General features: G+C 41.1%; 1 protein-coding gene across 5 annotated transcripts in view; it reads left to right on the top strand.

Moving 5' to 3' along the window:
* Positions 1 to 25957, top strand: part of sema5ba (sema domain, seven thrombospondin repeats (type 1 and type 1-like), transmembrane domain (TM) and short cytoplasmic domain, (semaphorin) 5Ba) — a 242106-nt gene that overhangs the window by 129193 nt on the left and 86956 nt on the right. For 4 of the 5 annotated variants that reach the window (XM_057852117.1, XM_057852115.1, XM_057852114.1 and 1 more), the window contains exons 5-7: positions 7345 to 7407; positions 8091 to 8189; positions 16618 to 16831. In XM_057852117.1, the coding sequence (XP_057708100.1) occupies positions 7345 to 7407; positions 8091 to 8189; positions 16618 to 16831 (376 nt within the window). Of the gene's footprint in view, positions 1 to 7344; positions 7408 to 8090; positions 8190 to 14500; positions 14661 to 16617; positions 16832 to 25957 lie in introns of those variants that run through there. The other variant, XM_057852118.1, reaches the window with a different exon arrangement.

Raw genomic sequence — 25957 nt, forward strand, 5'->3', positions numbered from 1 at the left:
ATTCATAAATCGCATGTCTACGGATGAGCGTTCACAGTGTGGATGCATCGGATACGTATCTGATTTACAATGGTATGAAAAAGTATCTTAACCTTTCGGAATTTCTCACATTTCTGCATAAAATCACCATCAAATGTGATCTGATCTTTGTCAAAATCACACAGATGAAAAGCAGTGTCAAACAATGACAGAAGACGGAAAAATAAGTAAGGGAACCCTCTTCCTTAGTAGACTTAAAGAGCAACTGAAACCAGTTTTTACCAAACAATTTAAGTCAGGTGTGCACCCAATCACAGATGAGTGGTTTAAAGCTGCCCTGCCCACAATAAAACACACACCTGGTAAGGATTGTCTTAATGAGAAGACTTGTCTGAGGTGCATCATGGCTCGGTCAAAAGAGCTGTCTGAAGACCTGTGATCAAAGATTGTTGATTTGTATGAAGCTGGGAAAGGATACAAAACCATCTCTAAAAGTCTGGATGTTCATCAATCAACAGTCAGAGAAGTTGTCTACAAATTAAGAGAGTTTGGCACTGTTGCTTCTCTCCCAAGGAGTGGCTGTCCACCAAAGATGACGCCAATAGTTCAGCGCAGAATACTCAGAGAGGTAAAAAAGAACCCTAGAGTGTCTGCTAAAGATTTACAGAAATCACTGGCACAGTCCACTATCTATGTGCACACATCAACTGAATGTAAAACTATGGCCAAGAATGTTGTTTATTAGAAAACTCCACGGAGGAAGCCTCTCCGTCGAAAGAAAACATCGTTGCTTGTTCGCAAAAAGGCACTTGGACACTCCACAGACGTTTTGGCAAAATATTTTGTCGACTGGTGAAACCAAAGTTGAATTGTTTTGGAGTAACACACAACGTCATGTGTGGAGGAAAAATGGAACAGCTCACCAACATCAGCACTTCATCCCCACCATGAAGCATGGTGGAGGGAGCATCATGATTTGGGGCCTTGACAACTTGCAATCATGAATGGAAGAATAAACTTGAATTCATCAGGATATTTTGTAGGAAAATATGAGGCTGTGTGTCAGACAGTTGAAGCTAAAAAGAGGATGGATACTGCAACAAGACAATGATCCAAAACACAGAGGTAAATCAACTTCAGAATGGTTTCGGAAGAACAACATACATTCTGGAGTTGCCAAGTCAGAAGTCCAGACATGAAACCCATTGAGATGCTGTGGCATCACCAAGACAGCGATTCATGCCAGACATCCCAGGAATCTGACTGAACAATAGCAGTTTTGTAGAGAAGAATGGGCCAATATTAGTCCTGATCGATGTGCCAGATTAATCTGCAGCTACAGGAAGCGTCTTTAAAGTTATTGCTGCCTAAGGGGGGGGGGGGGCAAAAAATATTAATTGTGATTGTTTACTTACTTATTTTTCCCGCTTTTGTCATTGTTTGCATATTATCCTCATTAAAATGCGAAAATCTATAAATGTTTGGTTGGTTTTAGTTAAAGCAGACATGGTTTCTTCATCTGTGTGATTTTGACAAAGATCACATCACAATTGATGATGATTTTATGCAGAAATGTGAGAAATTCCAAAAGGTTCAGATTTTCATACCACTGTATATCCACATATGAAAAAAGTCATGTTTAAAAACATTGGAATTGTAAAGTTCATACTGCATGAAAATGTCAGATACATGTCACATATGGACATAAAATACGGAATTGACCTGCAGTATGAACATAGCCTTAGTCAATCTGTTTTGCATAGGCCAAAGGTCAAAGCAGGGAAATTAGCGCTTGCATTAGGGGCTAGCGTGGGGTAGTGACCAATCATCCCGTCACGTGAGCACACAACAGCTGTCAATCAGGAGAGTAGCACCGCCCCCTTCCCTGGCGGTCAATCGGTGTGACTTGCTGACACGAAAACAAAAACAATCGGCTGCTCTTGACAGCCCTGACAGCATGATGGGATGACGTCATGGCATGCACACACACACTGACACAAGTGGACATTTTAACACACACACAAAGAAGCAGTCGGATGCCTGCACGGTGAATCACTGCTTGGGGCATTGCCATTTTTTCAGCCTCGTCTCCAAGGATCCCTGTCGGCTTAACCCGCTGACCTTCATCGCAAATAGCCCCCCTTTGCAGCTCCCACAAAACACACACACACACAAACAGTGCCTATTCCTATCCAGCTCGTCCTCTCAGCCTTGGAATAAAGCCAAAGCCCTCGACACCTTTTTTTCCTCCTCCCTGCGAGCCAGAGCCTGAATGAGTGCAATCAGCAAAGCAATCTGGGAAATGAGCGGCCGGCCCGGAGGTCGCTTTGCACAAGAAATACGGCGACTTGTCTCGAATCCAATACGAGAGATTTTGGGTCACGTTTATTGGTCTTAACGTCAAGACAGTGGACCATCACGTTTCATTGCCGTTGACGGTACTGGACGTCTATCGCCATTAATGGCATGTTACAAAGACAGCCACTGTCCTCCTGTATTCTTTCCTGTCCTCCTCAATTGTGTTCTATCAGTTAGCAACTGTATGAGAATTGTTCATTATTTCTGGGTTCAGGAATTGTAACATGAAAGTTGTTCTGAACCTCCCCATCAGAGCTCTTTCCTTTCCCTTAAAGATCTGATCAATTTTCCGTTGTATTGCCCTTTTTTATCGCATGAATTCAACATGCTCGTGTATTTATTCTTTTCGCATTTTTTTGGTCCCAAAAACGTGGATTTGAACCAATCGGAGCTAACTATCCATGCTGATCACATTTCAGTTTGTCAGTCAATTAATCTGTTAATTGGTTGTATGGTCAGTTAATGAGTCGGTTATAACCAATATATAGTTAAGCTGTATATATAAAAATATGGACTAGTCAGACGATTAGTTTGGTAGTTTCATGTTTGTCATTATTGTAATTATGTGTCTGGACCCACTAATTTTATTTAGATACATTTGTTTATAATTAATATGACATTAATATAAGATATGTACCAGTGTCAAGCAGCATGCATTTCCGGTATTTTTGCTAGTGCCAATATGAACTGTTAAGGATAGAGATAGAGTGAAGAAATAATAAAACTCTTTTGTCCTTAAGATGACATAATGTGTGAAGGTGAGCAGAGCAGCTTGTAGTGTGCAGCATGTACTTTGTAGCATGTATTGTGAATTGTGGTCTCCTGTGTGCACGCATGAATATTAAAGAATGTGATTTCCTAGGCGCCACACAATAAGGTTTATAATTGAGCGTGCGCTGTCTTCGCCGTGCCACATTCTGCACAATTAAAGGCAGCTCTGCTTCCCCGTCACCACATTTCACTTTTATTTGCTTCTTCTTCCACCACCACATTTTCATTGTGTGTGCCCCGAGCCCCAGATGTGTGTTAGGGTTAATTTCCATCCATTAAGCGGGCCAACAAGCCAACCTGACAGCGCATTCTTCCCATTTTTACCAGCCGCCTGCAACACATGGAACAACACAGTACATGCATTTGCATAAAACACAATCGATGGCAGAAGGAACAATGGCGGTGGGGTGTCAGGCCGCACTAATCACGGAGCGGAACGCGTGTGGCGCTACGCTGATAACGGCGACGTTACCAAACAGTCGATACCAGATATAATGGGTCACCATGAGTTGCGACCACTCACTACCACACACGGCACTTAGTCCTTAGTTAACTCATTGGCTCCCATTAGAGGTAATAGACTTCCAATCCGTTTTGATTGGGAGAGCTGACAGCAACTATTCGATGTAATAACGAAACATCACATTCAGGGATTAGCAACCCGCGGCTCTTTGAACCTTCTGATGTGGCTCAGTGTTATATTAAATAAATTAACATTTAATTAAGATTTATTGTAAGGCTTGCGAGATTTAAAAAAGAAGTTTAAAGTGCGTACGACAGGAGAAAAAAGTCTTAAACAGGATTATTATGTGTATTAGAATCGTATTTTGAGACGATTCGACTATATACAACAATTTAGCAAAGCGCAGATGACGAGAAATTAGTCTTTTAATCTGCTGGTTAGCCACGCAAACCATTATAGGGCTCTAGCGTCCCCAACAGGTGGATGACGTCAGCGGAGTCACGTTTTAATCTGATTTAGTATGCAGCCCATTGAGTAGGAATTATTCACAACGAGGAAAACGCGACGAAGAGAGCTGCAAAATGTCATTGTGTCTGTCTTTCTACTCCAATATTTTTACAGGATATTCTTTTCATCCAAGTATTTTTCCCCAATAGCTAAATAAATGGCATGGTCATGACAAATAACATCTTGTGCTCAATGGAATATGAAGTAATAAAAATGCATTTATTTTAAGACGACATGGCAAAATTACTCCATAATGGTCAAAACTGTCAACTTCACCTTTACTGTCGCACCTCCCGAACGATATTTTATGCCACCTAAATCGGGCTTATGTCATTTCTCTTCCCCGGCTTCGGAGAATGTAAACAAACCAAGAGGTGTGACAGTTAGCCGACATGCTAACCCGAACCGAGTGATGTTTCAAAGTCTTCGAAGTGGAAAATCACACATAACTAGCCCGGATCATTTCACATGATGACTGGGTTGTCGATTGTCTTCGCCGGTCGGAAAACCACCCGGCGGAGAGAAATTTACAGCTCGTTCCCCTGCTCCTACGGACAGGAGAGCTTGCCGGGGAAGCAGCTGGACAATGACCGCTGAATAAACCGGCCGACGTCAGAGGAGCGTGTAGCTGCCAAATGGTCAACACGGATATGGCAAAATAATGCTTAACTACACGGCAAAGTCGTAAAGAGCTAGAGACTCAGTGGAGGAGGGCGGCTGCAGTTGTTGTGCAGCTAACATATGCAGCTAATGTGTATGAGGAGAGCTTTTTACATGCTCTTCCATGATCAAACTTAAGTAGTCCTTTATTTAATGAAAGTTTGTAGTGTTTATTTTGTAATCGGTGTATTCGCGGCTATTTTTAACTCAAAGTTGCAATTTCTGATCGGTTGGAATATTTGACAGAACACCGGGCACATGAAGAGGGGAATAAGCCGAGTATAGTGCTCTCCCAGCGTGGGGATGTGCGACAAGCCGCTGGTCGTCGGCCGAGGGGACAAGGAGCATGTCAGCCACAAAATGCAAGCCACCTACATATTAAAACGATCCCAGTATTTGACATAATACAAAACACGATGTTTACTCACTTCCTCGTAAGTCCCATGGTCGCACAGTAGTAGGGCTTTGTTTTCTATATCCACCAGTAAATTGGAACCTTTTGAAACTCCAAAAAGGCTAACACGCCTCTCCCTCGTACAGCAAGATTTTTCTGCAGCCGTTTGGCTGGCGTGATGTGAAAAATAATTGTATTAATCCGCAAAATCAGCTGAATCCTTACTCCTTCCCATACAACAGTACGGCTGTATAGTGGACTCCTTCCTCCATACACCTCACAGAGCCCTCTTTCTCAACTCGAGACAGTTGCTGGAAGTCATTCATTTTCATGGCGCGGGATTAAAAAAAACTAAATAAATATAGTGATCGCTTCCTCACAGATCCAAGCGGTCCATTTCATTCAGGAGCATAAAATACCACGTGTATTATGAAATAAACATGCTTTTTTGTGTCCCAGGCGCTTTAACTTCCCTTTAATAGGCAGATCAAGAAAGGATCCCTGATTTGTGTCTTAACAGAAGACTAATTCAAGTCAGTAATTCACCAACTACGTAAAGTCATGGTTGTCACTGGGAAGGTGGACTCTCAAGTCTTTGCTCTTTTCACAGGCGCAAAGGCTTTATGAAATACCAAATGGTTAAAGGTGGCTAAAAATATTTTGTTATGTCAAATATGCCCCACAGAATCCCACAGAATAAGAAATATAAATATATATGTATACACACACATACACAGTCGACCTGATGCAATCAGTTCACAAGTCAATATGTGAATGAGGCTCCCAGTGATGACTGATTTACTGAAACTGGGTCGAAATGGCTCTTTAAGGTGTTAAAGGTTGCCGAACCCTGACCTAGAAAATGCCATTTTTGGGAGAAAATGCATGGTAATGCTTTAAATGATGTTCGATAAATTCACGGGCATTTTGGGTCACTTGCTGTTGATTTTGGGGAATTTCTGGGTGGCATTATGTAGTTTTTCTTGATTTGGGGGTATTTCAATTAACTTCCTGATGAATCTAGGGCAAATTTCCTATATATTTTATGTCACTTCCTGACACTTTTGTGCATTTCTGGGTCAATTTCCATGAATTCCCAGGTCATGTTGGTTTACCTCCTGTTCATTTTTGACGTAATCCCAAGTCACTTCCAGTTTATTTTGGACATTTCCGGCTCACTTGCTGTAGATTTTATGTCACTTCCTGTTCATTTGGGGGGATTCAAGGCTTTTCTTGTTGATTTTGGTTTGCTTTTTGGTAATTTTTTGGGCATGTCCAAATCACTTCCGGTCATTTTCTGTCGATTTTGGATCACTTCATTTTTGGTCTCTCCTGATTCAATTCCTGGTGATTTTGGGTCACTCCTTGTTGAAACATCACATCCACTGATAACTTTGTTCAAGGGCGTGTGTGAGTTAGCCGTGTGATAATAGAAGAAGTCATTATGATGCCAGCTAATTAACAAATACTTGATGTTCTGGGATTACAGATCCCAGTCAGAGAAAGACGAAAGGCGAGGCAGCTAGATTAAAGTGCTAACGTTGTCACCTGACAAGTCTCTTAAGATCCAATTAAAAGTATGTGCCGTTCAAAAAGAAATCTGAGAAAACAAAAGTTGAAGGAGGTTTTTTCCACCTGAGCACAGCCCACTGTAACCATTCTACTGTAACAACCCCCATTGCAAGCACCCCAGTGTAACAACCCCTTAACACCAGCCTGCTGAGACTTTGGGGCCGACACATCTGCTTCATTTTAATTAAAGCCAAGACAGATTTTTGCACTAATTTTCCCATGTTGCCATTTGGTGTGAAAGGAAGAAACACAGAACCGTAGGTTAAAGTCCACCTGCAAATTTTTCAATGCTACTTCAATGCTAGCGGCTGCGTGAAAGGATAACTAGTTTCTGGTTTTAAGTAAATCTCGATTTCTATATGTCGTATGCATTGGCGGCAATATAGACATTCAATCAAATTTGACCGGGAGGGCTGGCAGCGATCGCATGTCAATGGCAGTCAAGCATGAACACTCAATTCCAGCCATCCTAGTTGAAATGGGTTTGATGTCTATGACTGTCAGTGGTAGTGAATTAGTTCATCTGTAGTCAGCAGTCATTGGTCAAAGGGAGATGGATGAGATTGACATGCTAATGCTAATGCTAATCAGTTTGCTTTGGCTGGTGGTCACGATCTCCTTCTTTGCTCTGGTTTCCTAGGCAACGGAATGGGCGCCCGACGACGAGACCAGGAGGTCCTGTCAAAGCAAAGGCAAGACTGAGGTAGGATCACACTTCTGTTAGCTCTTGGGGGGAGCCCTCTAAATCCGCCCCGCACTGCACTTGTTCTTCCTGCAGTCAGGATTGACACCTTGACCCTAGTTTCAATCACTAACCGAAGCTTGAACCAGTAATTCTAAGACCTAAACTTGGCATAAAACCTTAACCTTTGTTTTTCCTCAAAGAGTAACACTTGTTTGAAACCCAAACTTTGCCATGAATCCCTAACCTAAAACCCTAGTCTACCTGAGTTTAAAACCCTATACCTGTTTTCGAAATCCTGACATTGACGTGAATCTTAATCCATGTTTGTAACCTCAATGTTGGAAGGGAACCTTAATTTGAAACAACCCTGGTTTGAAAGCATAATTTTTTTCAAAGCCTCCAAACAAAAAGTGGAGCTTTGACTAGAATTACTGTATTCAACTTTCTCTGATCATCAACACAACAATCAGATGGTCTGATTTCAATTCATTTTAGTAGTGATTGCGACCTTATTCAAGCACACGGACGCACACACACACACACTAACACACTTTGGCATCCAATCAATTCTCTTTGAAATTCGCCGCCTGGCATCATGTCTCATCTTTTTTTGTGGCACAAAGGATGATAAATAACACCTCAATTTACACACAAACCACACACGTACATATTTTGTTGATTGTGGGGACTTTTTTGTTCAGATTGAATGTCAGAACTACATCCGAGTGCTGCTGGTGAACAAGACCCAAGTAGTGACCTGCGGGACCAACGCCTTCCAGCCTCTCTGCACCACCAGAGAGGTACCAGCCAACAACATTCTTCTGCCATAATTCACACACATGACGTTTACAGTTAAACTTAATGAGTCGGTGTTCAAGAAAACCAATTATAATGATTCATTTTGGTTCAATAGAGTAACTCACACAACTTAAAGTGCCTGTGACACGAAAAAGCATGTTTATTTCATAATACACGCGGTATTTTATGCTCCTGAATGATATGGACCGCTTGGATGTGTGTGGAGGCGATCGCTATATTTATTTAGTTTTTTGAATCCCGCGCCAGGAAAATGAGTGACTTCCGGCTTCGGTCTTGCATTGAGGAGGAGGGCGCTGTGACGTGTACGGTAGAAGACATCCTCTTCACTATACAGCGTACTGTTGTGTATGGGGACGAATGATTCAGCTGATTTTGCGGATTAATACGTTTATTTTTCGCATCACGCCAGCCAAACGGCTGCAGAAAAATCATTCTGTATGAGGGAGAGGCGTATGCGCCTTTTTGGAGTTTCAAAAGGTTCCCATTCACCGTGGATATTTACTGTGGGACCATTGGACTTATGAGGAAGTGAGTAAACATCTTGTTTTGTATTATGTCAAATACGAATACAGCGATTACAAAGTAAACACTACAAACTTCCTTTAAATGAAGGACTACTTACGTTTGATCATTGATAGGCATGTAAAAAGCTGTCCTAATGGTCATTAGCAGCAGCCCTCCGGGGAACGAACTGTAAATTGCTCTCTGCCGGGCGGTTTGCCGATCCGCAACGACAATAGACAACCGGGTCGTCATGTCAAATAATCCAGGATAGTTATGTGTTATTTTCTGCTTTGAAGACTTAGAAACATCAACTCGGTTCGGGTTAGCATGTCGGCTAGCTGTCACGCCTTCTGGTTTGTTTACATTCTCCGAAGCCGGGGAAGGGAAATGACATATGTCCGATTTAGGTGTCATAAAATATAGTTCGGGAGGTGCGACAGTAAAGGTGAAGTCGACAGTTTTGACCATTATGGAGTAATTTTGCCATGTCGTCCTGAATGAATGCATTTTTATTATTTCATATTCCATTCAGCACAAGACTGTTATTTGTCATGACCATGCCATTTATTTAGCAATTGGGGAAAATACTTGGATAAAAAGAATATCCATTGTGAATAGTTCCCCCTCGACGGGCTGACTGGTCCTTCTCAAGCCATTTATATAGCTATTGGGGAAAAATACTTGGATAAAAAGAATATCCTGTAAAAATATTGAAGTAAAGAGACAGAAACAATGACATTTTGCTGCTCTCTTCGTCGCGTTTTCCTCATTGTAAATAGTTCCCCCTCGACGGGCTGACTGGTCCTTCTCAAGCCATTTATATAGCTATTGGGGAAAAATACTTGGATAAAAAGAATATCCTGTAAAAATATTGAAGTAAAGAGACAGAAACAATGACATTTTGCTGCTCTCTTCGTCGCGTTTTCCTCGTCCTGAATAGTTCTCCCTCGACGGGCTGACTGGTCCTTCTCAAGCCATTTATATTGCTATTGGGGAAAAATACTTGGATAAAAAGAATATCCTGTAAAAATATTGGAGTAGAGAGACTGAAACAATGACATTTGGCGGCTTTCTTCGTCGCGTTTTCCTCGTTCTGAATAATTCCCCCTCAATGGGCTGAATAGTAAAATCGATGAGACCAGTCTACCGCTGACGTCATCCACCTGTTGGGGACGCTAAAGCCCTATAATGGTAGGCGTGGCTAACTGGCAGATTAAAAGGCTAATTTCTCGTCATCTGTGCTTTGCTAAATTGTTGTATATAGTCGAATCGTCTCAAAATATGATTCTAATTCACATAATAATGCCATTTAAGACTTTTTTTCTCGTGTCGTATGCTCTTTAAATATTTTTTAATTATTTGACTACAAATAACATAGATACAGCGATACCTCAGCTCACGAACATAATTGGTTCCCAGAAAGTGTGTGTAAGGCGAAAAGTTCGTCTTCGGAACATTTATTTCCCATAAGAAACCATTAAAATGAGAATAATCCGTTCCCAGGTCCACATAAAACATAATTTTCTACTAAATAAGCCTTAAAACTACACAAAAATATACCTTATTTTCTTTAATGTCTTCTTAGGCTTAACACTAGCCTGTGGTGGGGTCTTTTTCGGTCCCATAATAGCAAAAGTACACTCAATATGGTCCAAAATGTCTATCAAACACAAACCACGTCCGCACTCAACGAAAGGGAGGGGACGAACTGGGACGCCGTGAGCGTGCGTCAGCTTCTCGTGGCGCTGTTCGACCGCGTGGTTTGGTTCGTCCGCCGAAAACTAGTTCGTCAGCAGAGACTATATGCTCGCGAATTTAATGTTCTTGAGGCGAAAAGTTGGTGAGTTTAAGCGTTCGTGAGCTGAGGTATCACTGTATTTGTTATTTGAGTAACACAAGTGAATTTTTAGTTTTAGTTATTTACTTTAAATGAGCAATTGTATCTAATTTTATGTCAAATTTGAATTTTATATTAACCCTTTCAGCCCAAAGCCTGCTGCTGAAGTTGCTAAATCAATAAATACTCTGAATTTAGTTGCTATTGCCACTTCTGGGAGATGATTGGATGGAATTTTACCCATCGAAATCAAATCATGAGGTTTAGCACGCCCTCTTAGCTATTTTTTGCTTTTTGAAAATGGCTGAGACAAAACGCAACTTCAAAAAGGCAAACGTAAGTGCTCATTTCTCTTTAAAAATAATGTAACCTTAACATTAAAAATAAGCAATAAAAGCATGAAATAACCCCGACGAAAAATTGCACTTTCTTCTGGTATTTGAGTGTAGTAAAAATCATCGAAATTTTTTCTTTTTGCCCAGCAGAAAAAATGCGGGTCTGAAGGGGTTAAACTCTTAAAAAACAAAACAAACAAACAAAAAACGATATTAATATCAGAAATTTAGTATGTTTAATTATAGTTAAAACATGTAAAATGAATTAGCAGAAAATAACCTCATTTGTTTGAGTAAATCATTTTTTTTTTTTAACTATAATAATAGTACAGTATAGTACAGTATATATAATATTTACAAGAACAAACACTTGTGTCCTACTACAGGCTGAAGATTGCTCTCTACTGGATAACTCAAAACTTATAAGCAACACAGGCACCAATAAATCCAAATGCTGCATGTGCATGTAATCTACTAGCTATTTCTATTCCTAACCTACAGAATTCTGCCCTCTACTAGCAAACTCCAAACCATAATTCTGCAATTAATTACTCAGACCTGATTTAAAAAAAAAAAAATCAGGCTTCGAGGATCAATGCGCAGACACTCCTAGAATATACCTTCCAAATTGTATTGCGATCTGTCCACAAATAACGGACTAATAGATAAAAATTATTTTGTACACAGCAGCAACAACATGAGTGGTGATTTGACAAGCCTTCAGCCAGTGAAAACTTATGTTAAAAATAAAATGTTATCAGAAACAAGCATGAATGTGCCCCAGCATACTACAGGTTGAAGGTTGTGCCTACATAGATTCAACTGGCTAACACGTAACCTAGAGGCAGTACAGGCAACAATAAGTCTGCAGTTATTTTATCAGCCCTGATACAAAAAAATAATTAAAAATCGGACTCAGACAATCAATAGATACTGGCCTGTGCTATATAGCCACCAAGTTTTAAGATGATCTTGACCATCAATGAAAAGTTTGTCGAGCGTGATAATTGCACGTTTGCCCTCTGCTCTGGACCGCTTCAGAATTGGATAGAGGATTTTCCGTCTTTCGTTGATCTCGCGCGGGAAATGATCATTCATACCGAATCTTGTTCCTTGTAATTCTCTTCCTTTGGATTTCACCAGTACTTTCTGCTGGTAGAGCTCGAACTTGGCGATTATTGGACGCGGACCGCTTCCTCTTGGCTTCCCAAGACGGTGTACCCTCGCAAACTTGATCGAATCCACCATTTTCTTCGGCAGCTTGAGAGATGTTGCCATAAATGACTTAACGAGGGCTTCTGGTTTGTCTACTGTGTTTTCTTCGATGCCAGAGAAAATTAAATTGTCCCTCATGCTCCTTGATTGAAGGTCCAAAATAGATTCTTTCATTATCTTGTTCTCTTTTTTCAGGGATTCTAATAGACCTGTCGTCGACTCGAAGGCGCCTTTAAGGATATCGTTTTGCGACTTGAGATATACTAACTCCTGCTGAGTAAACACGAGGCTTTCTTTTAACTCTTTAATCTCGGCTTGAAGGATTTCTAATGCTATCGATATTTTCTTATCGATTGATCCAATTCGCTCGCTAAGTGACTTTGTGTATTCGGGTGGGCTTGCTAACAACAGATCGTCGGTCGATGTAGCCTAATAAATAGAATCTGCCTTTTTACGCTTCGCCGGGAGATCACTGCGTTGACTGGATGTTGCCATGGCGTTTCCTTGATGTGTGGCGGAGTCGGAGAAAAAAGGTAAATCACGATCGTGAAAATTTTTAGGGAAAAATTAGTTGAAGTCTTCTTGAGCAAAGTTACTTGCTAGCCTAGCCAGTTGATTGCGTCATGCGTCTACGGAGTCTCGCGAGAGTAACGACGTCACAGCATGCTCCTCCTTTCAAGATGATCTTGAAAAACAACAACAACCTGAGTTGCTAGGCATGTGCCGGTATGAGATTCTGATGGTATTATTACCTTAAGCAAACATATCACGGTTTCACTGCATCACAGTATTTAAATTACAGCTCTAAAATATTTTATTTTGGAGATTTCTGGGTTACAAAACCTTTTTCCATTGAACAGGATTTTTATTTTTCCAAAACAACATATTAGCAGATTGGAATATAAGTATAATGTTAATAAAAAAAATAACAAAAAAATTAATGAAATATTCTAAGTAAAATTAAATTGGCATGCTAATTAGCCACATTATCTGCCTCGTTAACAAGCTTACGTTACACTATGTTTTACCACTGCTAGACACACTGCACACACTTGAGTTAACTCTCGTAGCTAGTGGGAAACGTTCATGACAGCGTTTACTAACTTTAATTTTGTATAAGTGCGAAATCATTTTGGAGATATTGCCTTCTCTGGTAGCCACCCATCGCAAACATGTTTTACATGTCGGTTGGCCCACCTGAGCCGCGGCTCTCTGTAACTTTACTGTACCTGAAGTACTCCCATACTAGCGACTTCGTTTTCTTCGATAGGGGGAAAAAGTTCAGGTGTTTCTTGCCCTCCAGCCAATGTGCAGCACAGCTGACTCACTGACACTGAGCAACAACTTTGGGGTTTGAGCCCTGCATTTTTGGGACATAAAAATTAGTGAATACCGTAGGGACGGTATGACGAAAAATTTTAGCAGTTTTGAAACCTTCACTTTTTCATACAACAGTACATCTTGAAACCGGTAACTGCCACATGCCTAGTTGCAACTTGACAGGCCTTCAGTCTACAACCGATTGAAACAATTATTTTACAATAAATACTTGAATTTGTTACGGCAAGGTAGGCAAAATTCATGTGGATCAAATGCCACGTTTACATGGAGCCAAATATTCCAATTACAATCGGAATAATTGTTCAAACCGAATAAATGTGTTCCATATAAACACCTCATTCGGAATGAACAGGCCCAAACCGAATGGAATTTCATTCCGATTCACAGGGGTGGTATATTCCTTTTCCCAAACCGATTAGAAGTAAAATTATATCATGTAAACAGGGAAGAGGAATGGTGTCTGGTTGCGTTCTTTCTGCGCATGCTCCGTACTGACGTGGTGACGTCACTTGGTGACGTAAGTAACGTCACTTGCAACATGGCTTCCAAGCACACGCACAGCGCACCCACACAACTTTTTAAATGAACGGCGTATCATTCTGAAGTTTTGTTTCCACTCGAAAAGTTAAAACAGCAGCTGATCTGACGATCGATCTCCATGTTTTGCAACGTGACGCTTTGTTTTGATTAATCTGCGCATGTCAGACGGCAGTTGTCAAACGTCCTTTCGGAATAAAGGCAGTCACATGTAAACGCTGGATCGGAATAGATGAAGTGACATTTAAACAGCTGATGTGAAATTTCCATTCGGAATGATTTGAATCGGTATGAATAAAAGTCAGCATGTAAACGTGGCTAAAGTGCGACCGGGAAACAGCTGGCAGGTTGATTGGTCAATGGCTGTGGCTGCATGGGCAAAAACGAGAGTCAAAACTACAGGCTTAGTTGGCCGATGTACCAATGGTGACATGCAGAGTCATCCGGCACCTGCTTGCTGCCCAGGCTGCTCCTTAAATGCATTGGTGATTAATGATGAGCTGCAGGTGCACTCCAAGGTCTGCCACACCCAGCCTGTCAAGGTTGAACTCACGCCACATTTCAAAAACGGGAACAACAATCAAAGCAAAGTAGAAGGGAGTCTGGGCATTACCCTATAAAGAAAAAAACTTATTTCCTCAGAGCATGGAATTTAAAGAAAATCATTCCTTCAACTATTAGCAGTGAGTTTGATTTTACAGTAATGAATTCAGAAATGTTTTGCTACTGTTTGGGTTGAAATTTTGTTAAAATTAAAGTAGGGCTGTCAAACGATTAAAATTTGTAATCGAGCTAATCACAGCGTAAAAGTTAATTAATCGTAATTAATTGCAATTTAAACCATCTCTAAAGTATGCCATATTTTTCTGTAAATTATTGTTGGAATGGAAAGATGAGACACAAGACGGATATATACATTCAACATACTGTACATAAGTACTGTATTTGTTTATTATAACAATAAATCTACGAGATGGCATTAACATAATTAACATTCTTTCTCTTAAAGGGATCCACGGATAGAAAGACTTGTAGTTCTTAAAAGATAAATTTTAGTACAAGTTATAGTAATTTTATATTAAAACCCCTCTTAATGTTTTCGTTTTAATAAAATTTGTCAAATTTTCAATCAAAAAATAAACTAGTATCTCGCCATTGTTGACATCGCCGAGCGGTGACGTCACAGCCGTTCTTCCACAGTGTCTTTAACTACATAAAGTAGTGATTGAAATACACCACGAGGTGTCAATGGCGAGTTTTAAATTACCGTATTGGCCCGACTATAAGACGGCCCTGATTATAAGACGACCCCGTCTTTTTCAAGACTCAAGTTTGAAAAAAGACTTTTTGAACAATAAATTAATTTTTATACAGAAAATAATTACAGTACAGCCGAAATAAATGATTATAACAATATATTTGTGAGAAAAAGCATGTTATTTTGCCTCATTCAAATCTTAATATCTGAACATTTAAATATGTAAACGAAAGTGCAATCACATTCGTAAATGAATGCCTTCTGGTTTTTGAAATGTAAATACACCAATCTATTGTGATAAAACAACAAAATTGCAATGACTGCATTAACCATCAAAGTGAAGTCTAACTTTAACTGTAGTCTTGAAACAAATCTGAATAAGGAAAAATTTTGCAATAAAAATGCAAACTGGTTAAACTTGAGAGTAGCTGAGATCTATCATGACAGAACATCACTTAAATGATATCTGGTGCCATCTAGCGTCGTGAATGGGGAGAGTAGCTGAGATCTGTCATGACAGAACATCGTATCAATGATATCTGGCGCCATGTAGCGTCATGAATGGGTATAATGTCTAGACCACGGATATAAGACAAACCCGTCTTTTTCAGTCTTATTTCAATGCAAAAAACACAGTCTTATATTTGGGCCAATATGGTACTTGGAAATCAAGCCAATGAGTGTGTTTTGTCCCTCGAGGGACGCCGTAGCTCCCTGTTTTTTTTATTTTTTAGACTGGGTCTGTTGTGATTCACGTTCATTTGAATGCTGGCTTCACAACGTACGAGACCACTGATAGTTTGTATATTGTGACAAAATATTGCCATCCAGTGTATTTGTTGAGCTAAACGAAATGTTTGAATAGAGTTTGACCAAAGTCTGAGTAAGTATGTGTATTTTGCATAGCTATTTTGAATAGGAATGCCAGCTTTTCTTTTTGTAAACATTATTTTTTTGACAGATAGGAATATTATTTTTGTTGCGCTTTCACCAAATGACCTTGCGCTTTCACCTCTTAGCTCTCAATGTGCAAAAAACGGCGTCATTGTAATCTGTTTGAGGCAATGACTGAGCGGGTCATTCCGCGCATGCGTTAAATGCGTCAAATATTTTAACGTGATTAATTTTTAAAAATTAATTACTGCCTGTTAACGCGATAAATTTGACAGCACTAAGTTAAAGGTGTGTAACGATATCAGTTGGATTAAAAAATGTTCTCGTTTTCCCCTTTGTACTCCAAATTTGTAGGAATAAAAACAACTTGTTGTACAAAAGTCATCATTTTACCCAAGCAGTTAATTTTTTTGTAATGTAATACGCTCAACTTTTTCAACACGATCAACTCAGCCTTCATTGTGTCGTAACACACTAAAATGTTGCAGGTGGGCAACATGAGCAAGGTGTTGGAGCGTGTTAACGGCGTGGCCCGCTGCCCTTACGACCCTCGCCACAACTCCACAGCGGTGTTGACGGAACGCGGCGAACTTTACGCCGCCACAGTCATCGACTTCTCCGGACGCGACCCCGTCATCTACCGCAGCTTGGGCGGGATGCCGCCTCTACGCACCGCACAGTACAACTCCAAGTGGCTCAACGGTAAACTCTTGTCTTTGTGACTTTGTCCGTCTCGTCATGTTGGGCGCATAAGTGGGGGGCCATCTGTTGATGCGAGGACGAGGAGGAATGAAGTGAAGATGAAAGCGAGGAAGCGCAACACACAGGGGACGTGTCGGGAGGTTTCCGGAAGGGCGATAAGGGACAAAATAGAGGCGAACGTAGGCTGATGATCAGTGAGCGATGTCATTAATCCTCACTGCGGTGGGGGTTTGTATGTAAGCTGTTTGTGTTCCACGTTGTCTGAATGTACGTGACTTGTGGGAGAATGATGGCGACTTGAGCATTCACACCTCACTGCAGATGTACAAGACCAACTTCCTCAAAAACACGAAAGCAAACACACAGACGCGCTTCACAAAGAGACATACACACTAACCTGACTGCACACTAATAAACACACAAACTTGACAACACACACATTCACACACCATACAGCACACATACACAACACATGACCTGTTACAGACACACGCAAAACACAATACACTAATAAACTAAACTAAATAAGTATTTAGTCAACCACTAATTGTGCAAGTTCTCCCACTTGAAAATATTAGAGGCCTGTAATTGTCAACATGGGTAAACCTCAACCACGAGGGACAGAATGTGGAAGAAAAAAAAAACAGAAAATCACATTGTTTGATTTTAAAGAATTTATTTGCAAATCATGGTGGAAAATAAGTATTTGGTCAATACCAAAAGTTCATCTCAATACTTTGTTATGTACCTTTTGTTGGCAATAGCGGAGGCCAAACGTTTTCTGTAACTCTTCACAAGCTTTTCACACACTGTTGCTGGTATTTTGGCCCATTCCTCCATGCAGATCTCCTCTAGAGCAGTGATGTTTTGGGGCTGTCGTTGGGCAACACGGACTTTCAACTCCCTCCACAGATTTTCTATAGGGTTGAGATCTGGAGACTGGCTAGGCCACTCCAGGACCTTGAAATGCTTCTTACGAAGCCACTCCTTTGTTGCCCTGGCTGTGTGTTTGGGATCATTGTCATGCTGAAAGACCCAGCCACGTCTCATCTTCAATGCCCTTGCTGATGGAAGGAGATTTTCACTCAAAATCTCTCGATACATGGCCCCATTCATTCTTTCCTTTACTCAGATCAGTCGTCCTTGTCCCTTTGCAGAAAAACAGCCCCAAAGCATGATGTTTCCACCCCCATGCTTCACAGTGGGTATGGTGTTCTTCGGCTGCAATTCAGTATTCTTTCTCCTCTAAACACAAAAACCTGTGCTTCTGCCAAAAAGTTCTATTTTGGTTTCATCTGACCATAACACATTCTCCCAGTCCTCTTCTGGATCATCCAAATGCTCTTTAGCGGACCGCAGACGGGCCTGGACGTGTGCTTTCTTCAGCAGGGGGACACGTCTGGCAGTGCAGGATTTGAGTCCCTGGCAGCGCATTGTGTTACTGATAGTAGCCTTTGTTACTGTAGTCCTAGCTCTCTGTAGGCCATTCACTAGGTCCCCCGTGTGGTTCTGGGATTTGTGCTCAGTTCTTATCATTTTGACGCCGCGGGGTGAGATTTTGCATGGAGCCCCAGATCGAGGGAGATAATCAGTGGTCTTGTATGTCTTCAATTTTTTAATAATTGCTCCCACAGTTTATTTCTTTACACCAAGCGTTTTACCTATTGCAGATTCAGTCTTCCCAGCCTGGTGCAGTCTACAATTTTGTCTCTGGTGTCCTTCGACAACTCTTTGGTCTTGGCCATAGTGGAGTTTGGAGGGTGACTGACTGAGTTTGTGGACAGGTGTCTTTTATACCGATAATGAGTTGAGTGGTTGAGGTTTACCCATGTTGACAATTACAGGCCTCTCTAATCTTTTCAAGTAGGAGATCTTGCACAATTGGTGGTTAACTTAATACTTATTTGCCCCACTGTACGTACACACATGCAAAACACATTTTATCAATGTATTATAATATTGTACCGTAATGTAATATATCGTGTGATATACAAGTATTTTAAATACATGGATTTATACAATGACTATCAGTGTTGTCAGTAACGCGTTACTGTAATATGATTATTTTTTTTCAGGAACGAGCAGTCTAACACGTTCATTTTTCCAAAACAATAATCTGATTAAAGGTAATTTCCTTAGTGTCTATGCGTTACTATTTTGTTAAATCCTCATAATATATGTAGAATGAAGGCTATTGTAGTCATGTACGGGGAGCATTTCAAATTGTTAGAAACGTTCCCATCTTCTCACTATGGGTTCGTTTCCATGGTAATCGCTCACTGTTACTTCCTGTTTTGGTCTTGAGCCAGAAGCGCTAAATGTCCGTCCGTCCGTCCGTCCGTCCGTCCGTCCGTCCGTCCATCCATCCATCCATCCATCCATCCATCCATCCTCTACTGCTTAATCTGGTTTCGGGTAGCGGGAACAAGAGAAGACAGATGTAATTTATTTTTTTACTTACCTGGTTCTGACGGCGCGGTATGTCAAATACGCGACACTCAGCTATGCACTTGGCACTCGGCACCTGTATTCTATTCACACACTTCTTGTGGCTTCTTCTATGTGGTTTTCGGCATCCTTTTTTTCCGCTCGGAGGTCAGTGCATTGAAACATGGAATCGAAATTTTAAAAATTCGAACGGAAGCATCGGAGTGTTAAGGCAGAGTTATGCTCCGTCAAGGAAGACCCGATTTACAACCCTGCGCCGCAGCCTCTCTGGCTCCTTCCTTTTTTTCTGACTTTGCGTCGCGTCAACAAGTGTGACGTGGTGGAAATGGACTATGATTGGTCCGCTCAGACTGTTGTTTCCGGTTCAGCACGAAATCACCGCCATTCTCTTATATTATTTTACTACATGCAAAAATGGACCAAGCCGACGAGAGTATCAATGAAGAGCAAGTACGACAACTTCTACAATGTGTTGTCAAGACATTATGAAGATTGCCAAATGACAAGGAATTCGTTGGGGGAGATTGCTGAAAATATGGGGCTGGAGGTCAGCCATTGATTGAATTAAAAAAAAAAAAAAAAAGGAAGAACCACCGAGGCAAGTACAGTATGTGTGTGTTCGGAATCGAATGGCTTCACGAAGCGGTGACCCAGTCGGCCAAAAACTGCCAGCTTTTTATCACTTTATGTCGTATTTTTGGTTGGTGCACGTCATCATTTATTGTGTACATATGTTTGCTGTGAGTGTGTGAAGTATATGAAGAATAAAGCACAGGTTTGGTGTCAAAAGAGTTTTTTTAATGTTTAATTTTCAACAACAGACAGTTCACACATGATACATCGTCACTGACTGAGAGTGCCTTGGTGCTTTTATGATAATGTTAGCATCAAGGCTTCCAACGCAGTTTGGGAAGTAGGGATGGGAATCGAAATCCGATTCCAATTCAGAACCGGTTCCGAGTGTTTCGAGGCCTCGACATCACAATGAAAAAGCCTTAACGATCCCTTTAACAATTCTTAAAGACGCGTATTGCGTCGTGACGTGTCTTGTTGTCCAGACGCATCAAACTAGCATGGCGCCAAGAACCACTCGCTGCAAAGTTTGACTACACTTCAGTAGGAAAGAGTGTGAAAATGAAAGGTTACGACGGGTAAGCACGAGCATTGCAGCCATAAACATAACAATGACAGCACGTAGGTTCAAACGCTCGAAAGTGTGTCTTCACTTCACGAGGAAAATTTACAACAAAGCGACTTGCAGTCATTGCAAGGTGGAGATAACTGCATCGGGAGGGAATACGACTGCGCTGTCCTCACAGAGAGGCTAAGGCTCAGTCCTGGCTATACAGCTAGCTAAACTCCCAAATGAGATGCAGAAGACGTTGGTATAATTTGCTGACTTTATTCAACCATCACTTGAAGAGTGAAACTAAGAATAGAAATGAAACAAATCAATTTCGTCCCCAATAACAAACAGGTTTGCATCAACGTAAATCAGCGATGATTAGCTGCTAATAACAGTATGGTTAGCATTCGTTCGCTAGCATTAGCACATCGTTCAAACCACTACACAACTGGATTTAAATGTCCGATCGCGAGTGGAAACACAACAACAACACAAAAGATGATACATACAGGCGTTGCCTCTGTAGATATTAACATTAACAAAGAACGTAGGCTCGTAGAAGTGTTTCCCTCTCTCACTAACTCGCTCACTCACCTGGATGCGGCATTTCCTCTTTGGGTGTAAGCGCGCTCTTCTTCACGTGAGCGCGTTCGTGTTCGCGTGAGGAAGCGCAAGGGCGCCCCCACTTGAGCGTGTAAGCGCCACAAAAACTAAAAGGCTTGCAATTCAATGTAATAGTAAAATAATACACGTTAACCCAGCAGTCCCCAAACTGCGGCCCGCGGCCCAAATACGGCCCGCCTCCACATTTGGTCCGGCCATTTTGATTTTTTTTTTTTTTCTCAATCGTGTTATTTATTTCCTGGCCTTTTCCTTGAAGAATTCAGAGAGGGTTATTTGGTTATTATCTATTTAATTAATAGTGTTTTTATTATTAATAATAATTATTATTATAAAGAATCCAGAAAGGGTTATTTGATTGTGGCTTTCTGAAAAACAATAATTTTTTACATTTATGCACTCCTGCAATCGTCACACTTTTTCTGTTACAAACTGACCCCGGCCCCTCATCAGAGAAGGGAAAAGTTATGTGGCCCTCACAGGAAAAAGTTTGGGGATCCCTGCTTTAACACATATTGCCAAAGGCAGAACAACAACCTATCTGCCAATATATACCAATATTTGTTATTTCTATTAGATAAATGTTTCAGTAAAATGTTACACATTCTTGTGTATTTGCCACTTATTGCCACAGTTAACATTGAGGCTTTGGGCCTTTTTTGATCTCGTTGTGAGTTTGTAAGGTTGTGACTTCTGATTAAACAAACTCAATGCCAATCAAAACGTTTGTTCTTCTTTTTCCCCAAGTTAGAATCGATAAGAGAATCGATAAAGAATCGAATCGTTAAGCTATATCGATAATGGAATCGGAATCGTAAAAATCCTATCAATTCCCATCCCTATTGGGAAGTTCCATAGCCGCCAGAAATCTGCTATGGCTTCCCACTGACTGGTTGTAGGACACGGCAAACAAATCGGACCAGAGCGCTTTGCAGACCTCGGACAAAATGCTGGATGCAGTGCTCGACGCCAGTTTGAAGCTAGCCGCTACAGCTAGCTGGTTTCCATCCGAGGCTAGAACTCTCTATGCGGCATCAAAAGTTGGACCGGGTCCCATCGATGCTCGATGCCCAACCATAATGTCCATCCAGATCAATTGTTACACATGCCTACAAACACATGGTCCCATTCATGTCACTTATACATACCTCACTAATAGTCACTATACACACATGCACCAGACTACACACTCACTGACTTTACTAAGTGCACACATGACTGCGCACACGCATATAGAATCTCATGCTCGTATTTGACTACACACTCACACGCACGCACACAGTCAGGCTGTCAGTGTTACAGAATTGCCTTTCTGCTGCATTGGAAGGTGAGAATGAAAATCTCATTTCCAGCGTTAAGCCGCTGCACAGGTTCAGAAGGACTGAGGATGTAGGGAGGGGGGGATCAAGGCGGGCACTGGATCCAATCAATCTGTTCCCTCGCGAGGTTGTTCGTCAGCCAGGTGCTGACCAACTCTTTCACGTCATGTGTCAGAATGGTACAAAGAGCTAACTACATGAATGCTTCGGAATTGCATTTACGTTTCATCAAGTTTTCTTTTAATTCCTTCTTCAAAGCCGGTTTCACATAAGAACAAAACATTTGGTAAACATGTTGAGGAAAAAAAACACAAAAAAGTTTCAAGAAGTCATGCCTGTATAGACACAGAAAGTCACCTACAGTTGTTTGAAAGTGAAGTTTTAGAGTGTTTGTCATTTCCAGTGGTCCTGCAAAGATGAAGCACTCCTCAGTTTTTTTGGTCTTTTTCTGTCAGATTGCTAAAATTGGAAGCACGTACATTCGACAGATGGGTGATGCTAAATTGTGAAGGATTTGAGTTTTAATCACTGTGAGTGGGCGGAACATGTCAGTAAAAATTAATGACTGCCATAAAACACAAAACTAATAAGACAATGTTGTTGTTTTTTTAAATTAAACCCCCAAAGCCAGTTTCAGCGTGAATTTTGGGAAACTGGTCCTGTGATGAGTAGACCTACAAAATAGTTTATAAAAGCCATGCACCAAATGACTATGGAAGTGGGCCCAATTTTGTTAGAAGCTGAAATATCTTGTTAATTCTGGTCATTTCGGTCAAAAATTCAGCCTCAAAGCAACTGAGCAACTTGTAATTTAATAGGACACCACAAAAAGTCTTGAGAATCTGCCCCTACTAAGACACTAAGGCTAGGTTCATACCGCAGGTCTTAATGCACAAATCTGATTTTTCTTCATATCTGTTTTTTGGGCGTGCTCATTCAGACTGCCTTTTTCCATTGAGCCCTTAAATGTAGTACGCATACGCACTAACTCGCAGTCCGGCATGCGCTGAGAAAACTGACCCGCATATGCAGAAGCATCAAAACAAATTACTACACATGCTGGCTCTGTCATTCTAGAGCGATCATATTTAATTTACAAAAAGAGGACACAAATAGCAGACATAAATAATCCCTGGTTAGTAAAAGTGTGTTCAGTTTCCGATTCTTAGATTATTCGCGATTCGGCCGCTGAAGATTCGAGAACGATTCCCAAACATCCATATTCCGATTATTTAAATATGCTAAGTAAAGCGGAACTAAAACACAGTCGGCGCGTTCTTCGGGACGCAACGAGGAAAAGAACAAGAGTAAACATCCACAACTCATGCGCTAGATGAAGAACCGCCAACAGCCGCTAAAAACAATGCACAGTAGCTACAAACTTTACCCACGTTGCTACAAACTACCCCCACATAATGCTACGGTAGATATCACATGTATATAGAACAGGGGTGGGCAAACTATTCCACAAAGGGCCGCAGTGGGTGCGGGTTTTTGTTCATACCCATCATGAGGACAGCCTTTCACCAATCCGGTTTCTTACAAGTGCAATCAGTAGATTTCAGTCAGGTGCTTCTTGTTTCCACTGATACCTCGTTGGCTAAACTGTCTGTGCTGAATAAGTTTGAACAAAGACCAGGACCCACTCTGGCCCTCGAGGACCGGTTTGCCCACCCCTGATATAGAACCTAGATGCGAAAATGACAGACTCGCCGGCGATGGTAAACAGCAGCCATCTTAAAGCAGTAGACTTCTCAGGAAGGCTCTGTTGTAGCGAACCTTCCGAGCAAACCTAATTAACGTTTTTAGCTAAAATACTCCTAAATCAGCAAAATCTTGAATCTATCTTTAAATAATGAAACAGTTTTAAAACTTTCACATGTCGAAAGTAGACAGAAGGGGAAATTATGGAATAACGGGAGCAATTTTAACAACTCTAACGGTTGATTCACAACATTATTTTAATTGAATGTAGTTTAAAGCTGCCAATGCAGAACGGGGACGTGAGTATTTTATTTACTTTTTTTGAACTGTTAACTCGATACTGAAAAAGTAGTTTATTTAAGGCTCATAGGATTTTTGTACTATTTTTTTGTAACTAATGTACGAAACATTAAAAGCAGCTAATAGCTGGGGGGAGGGTGGTTGTGCCTTAATAATCGATTTATAATCGAATCGTAGCTTCTGAATCGTAATCGAATCGTGAGGTGCCCCAAGATTCCCACCTCTACCGTTTAGTCTCATATTCAAAGGTAATATGGATTGAAAGAACTCATGCTCACACTGTGTCTGCATGACGCACACACATACGGTCAGTTTGCCCCGACTCGGCCATGTGAGCAATATTGAAATACAGTGCTGCTCATTTGGCGCACAGAAAGAAAACTGAGCATTCTCAGGCTTATCACACCCCCATTCCCCAATTAAATTTTTTAATGACTGTTATCAAGCACGTCTCTTCCCTAAAAGCCGAGTTCAAGCTAGGCGCTAACGCTATCGCTGCCATCCTCTGTGCCTCTCTCTCTTTGCTGACGTAATTGCTCATGAATTCCGACTAGGGAGACTTAACAGTTCAGTCCGCAGCCACATTCTGGAAAAATGTGGCCCAGATCGAAGTTTAACCACATACGAAAGTGACCTAGATCGGATCATTAGGGCCTCCAGAAATTTTTCATAGGGGTGGCCAGATGGGGCCACTTAAAATCTTGGGGTGGCACACCAAAACTATAAGCTATAATTTCAGGTTTTCATGATATTATTGCAGTAAAAAGGTCAGGGGAAAACTATCAGAAAGACTTAAGGACACAGGTACTGATATACTTTGGTGTACTGTGTAATATTTGATGTTACTAATGATTTAATGTGCATAGTCCATAGTCATGGCTGTGCATTTGGGATGAAATGCATAACTGATGCTACAACAATCTAACGATATACTGGCAAGCAGGGTGGCCAGTGGGGTGGCCAACAAATTTATAGGGGGGGGCCGTGGCCACCGCTGGCCACCCCCTGGTGGCGCCACTGGATCGGATTTTAAAAGGCCCACTTTCATGCGACCTGTCCCGTCCAGTTCATCAAGTTAATGCCTCACTCGAGTCGTAAAAACACGAAAAAATCGGATTTGTGTATCAAGACCTGCGGAATGAACCTAGCCTAAGTCAGCCATTTTGAATTAAAGGTGCACACTAGCTTCATTTAGTCATTTCCAGGGACCATTTGAGTATCCTGAAAATTCAGTCCCTGAAGCCTGTTTGATGTAGCAGAATGAGATTTGTTAGGCATCTTTATCATTAATAGATCCGCAAAAAGCCGTGCACAAAAAGACAGAGGAAGTCTACCGTTGCTCTGTGAAATGGCCATGTAATGTTCATTATGGTAACTTCTACTTGTGCATTATTTTAGAAAATACCGTAATTTTCGGACAGCCGCCAGTTTTTCCCCCCTCATTTTCAATCCTACGACTTATGTTCCAGTGGGGCTTATTTGTTGATTTATTTGGATAAATAGGTAACACTTTATTTGACAGTGGCGTAATACGACTGCCATAAGACCGTCATAATTATGACATGACACTATCATGGGGATTGATGAAGACTTATGACGGTTGACATT

This window comes from Corythoichthys intestinalis, chromosome 12 (genome assembly GCF_030265065.1).
Source record: "Corythoichthys intestinalis isolate RoL2023-P3 chromosome 12, ASM3026506v1, whole genome shotgun sequence".
Classification (NCBI taxonomy): domain Eukaryota; kingdom Metazoa; phylum Chordata; class Actinopteri; order Syngnathiformes; family Syngnathidae; genus Corythoichthys; species Corythoichthys intestinalis.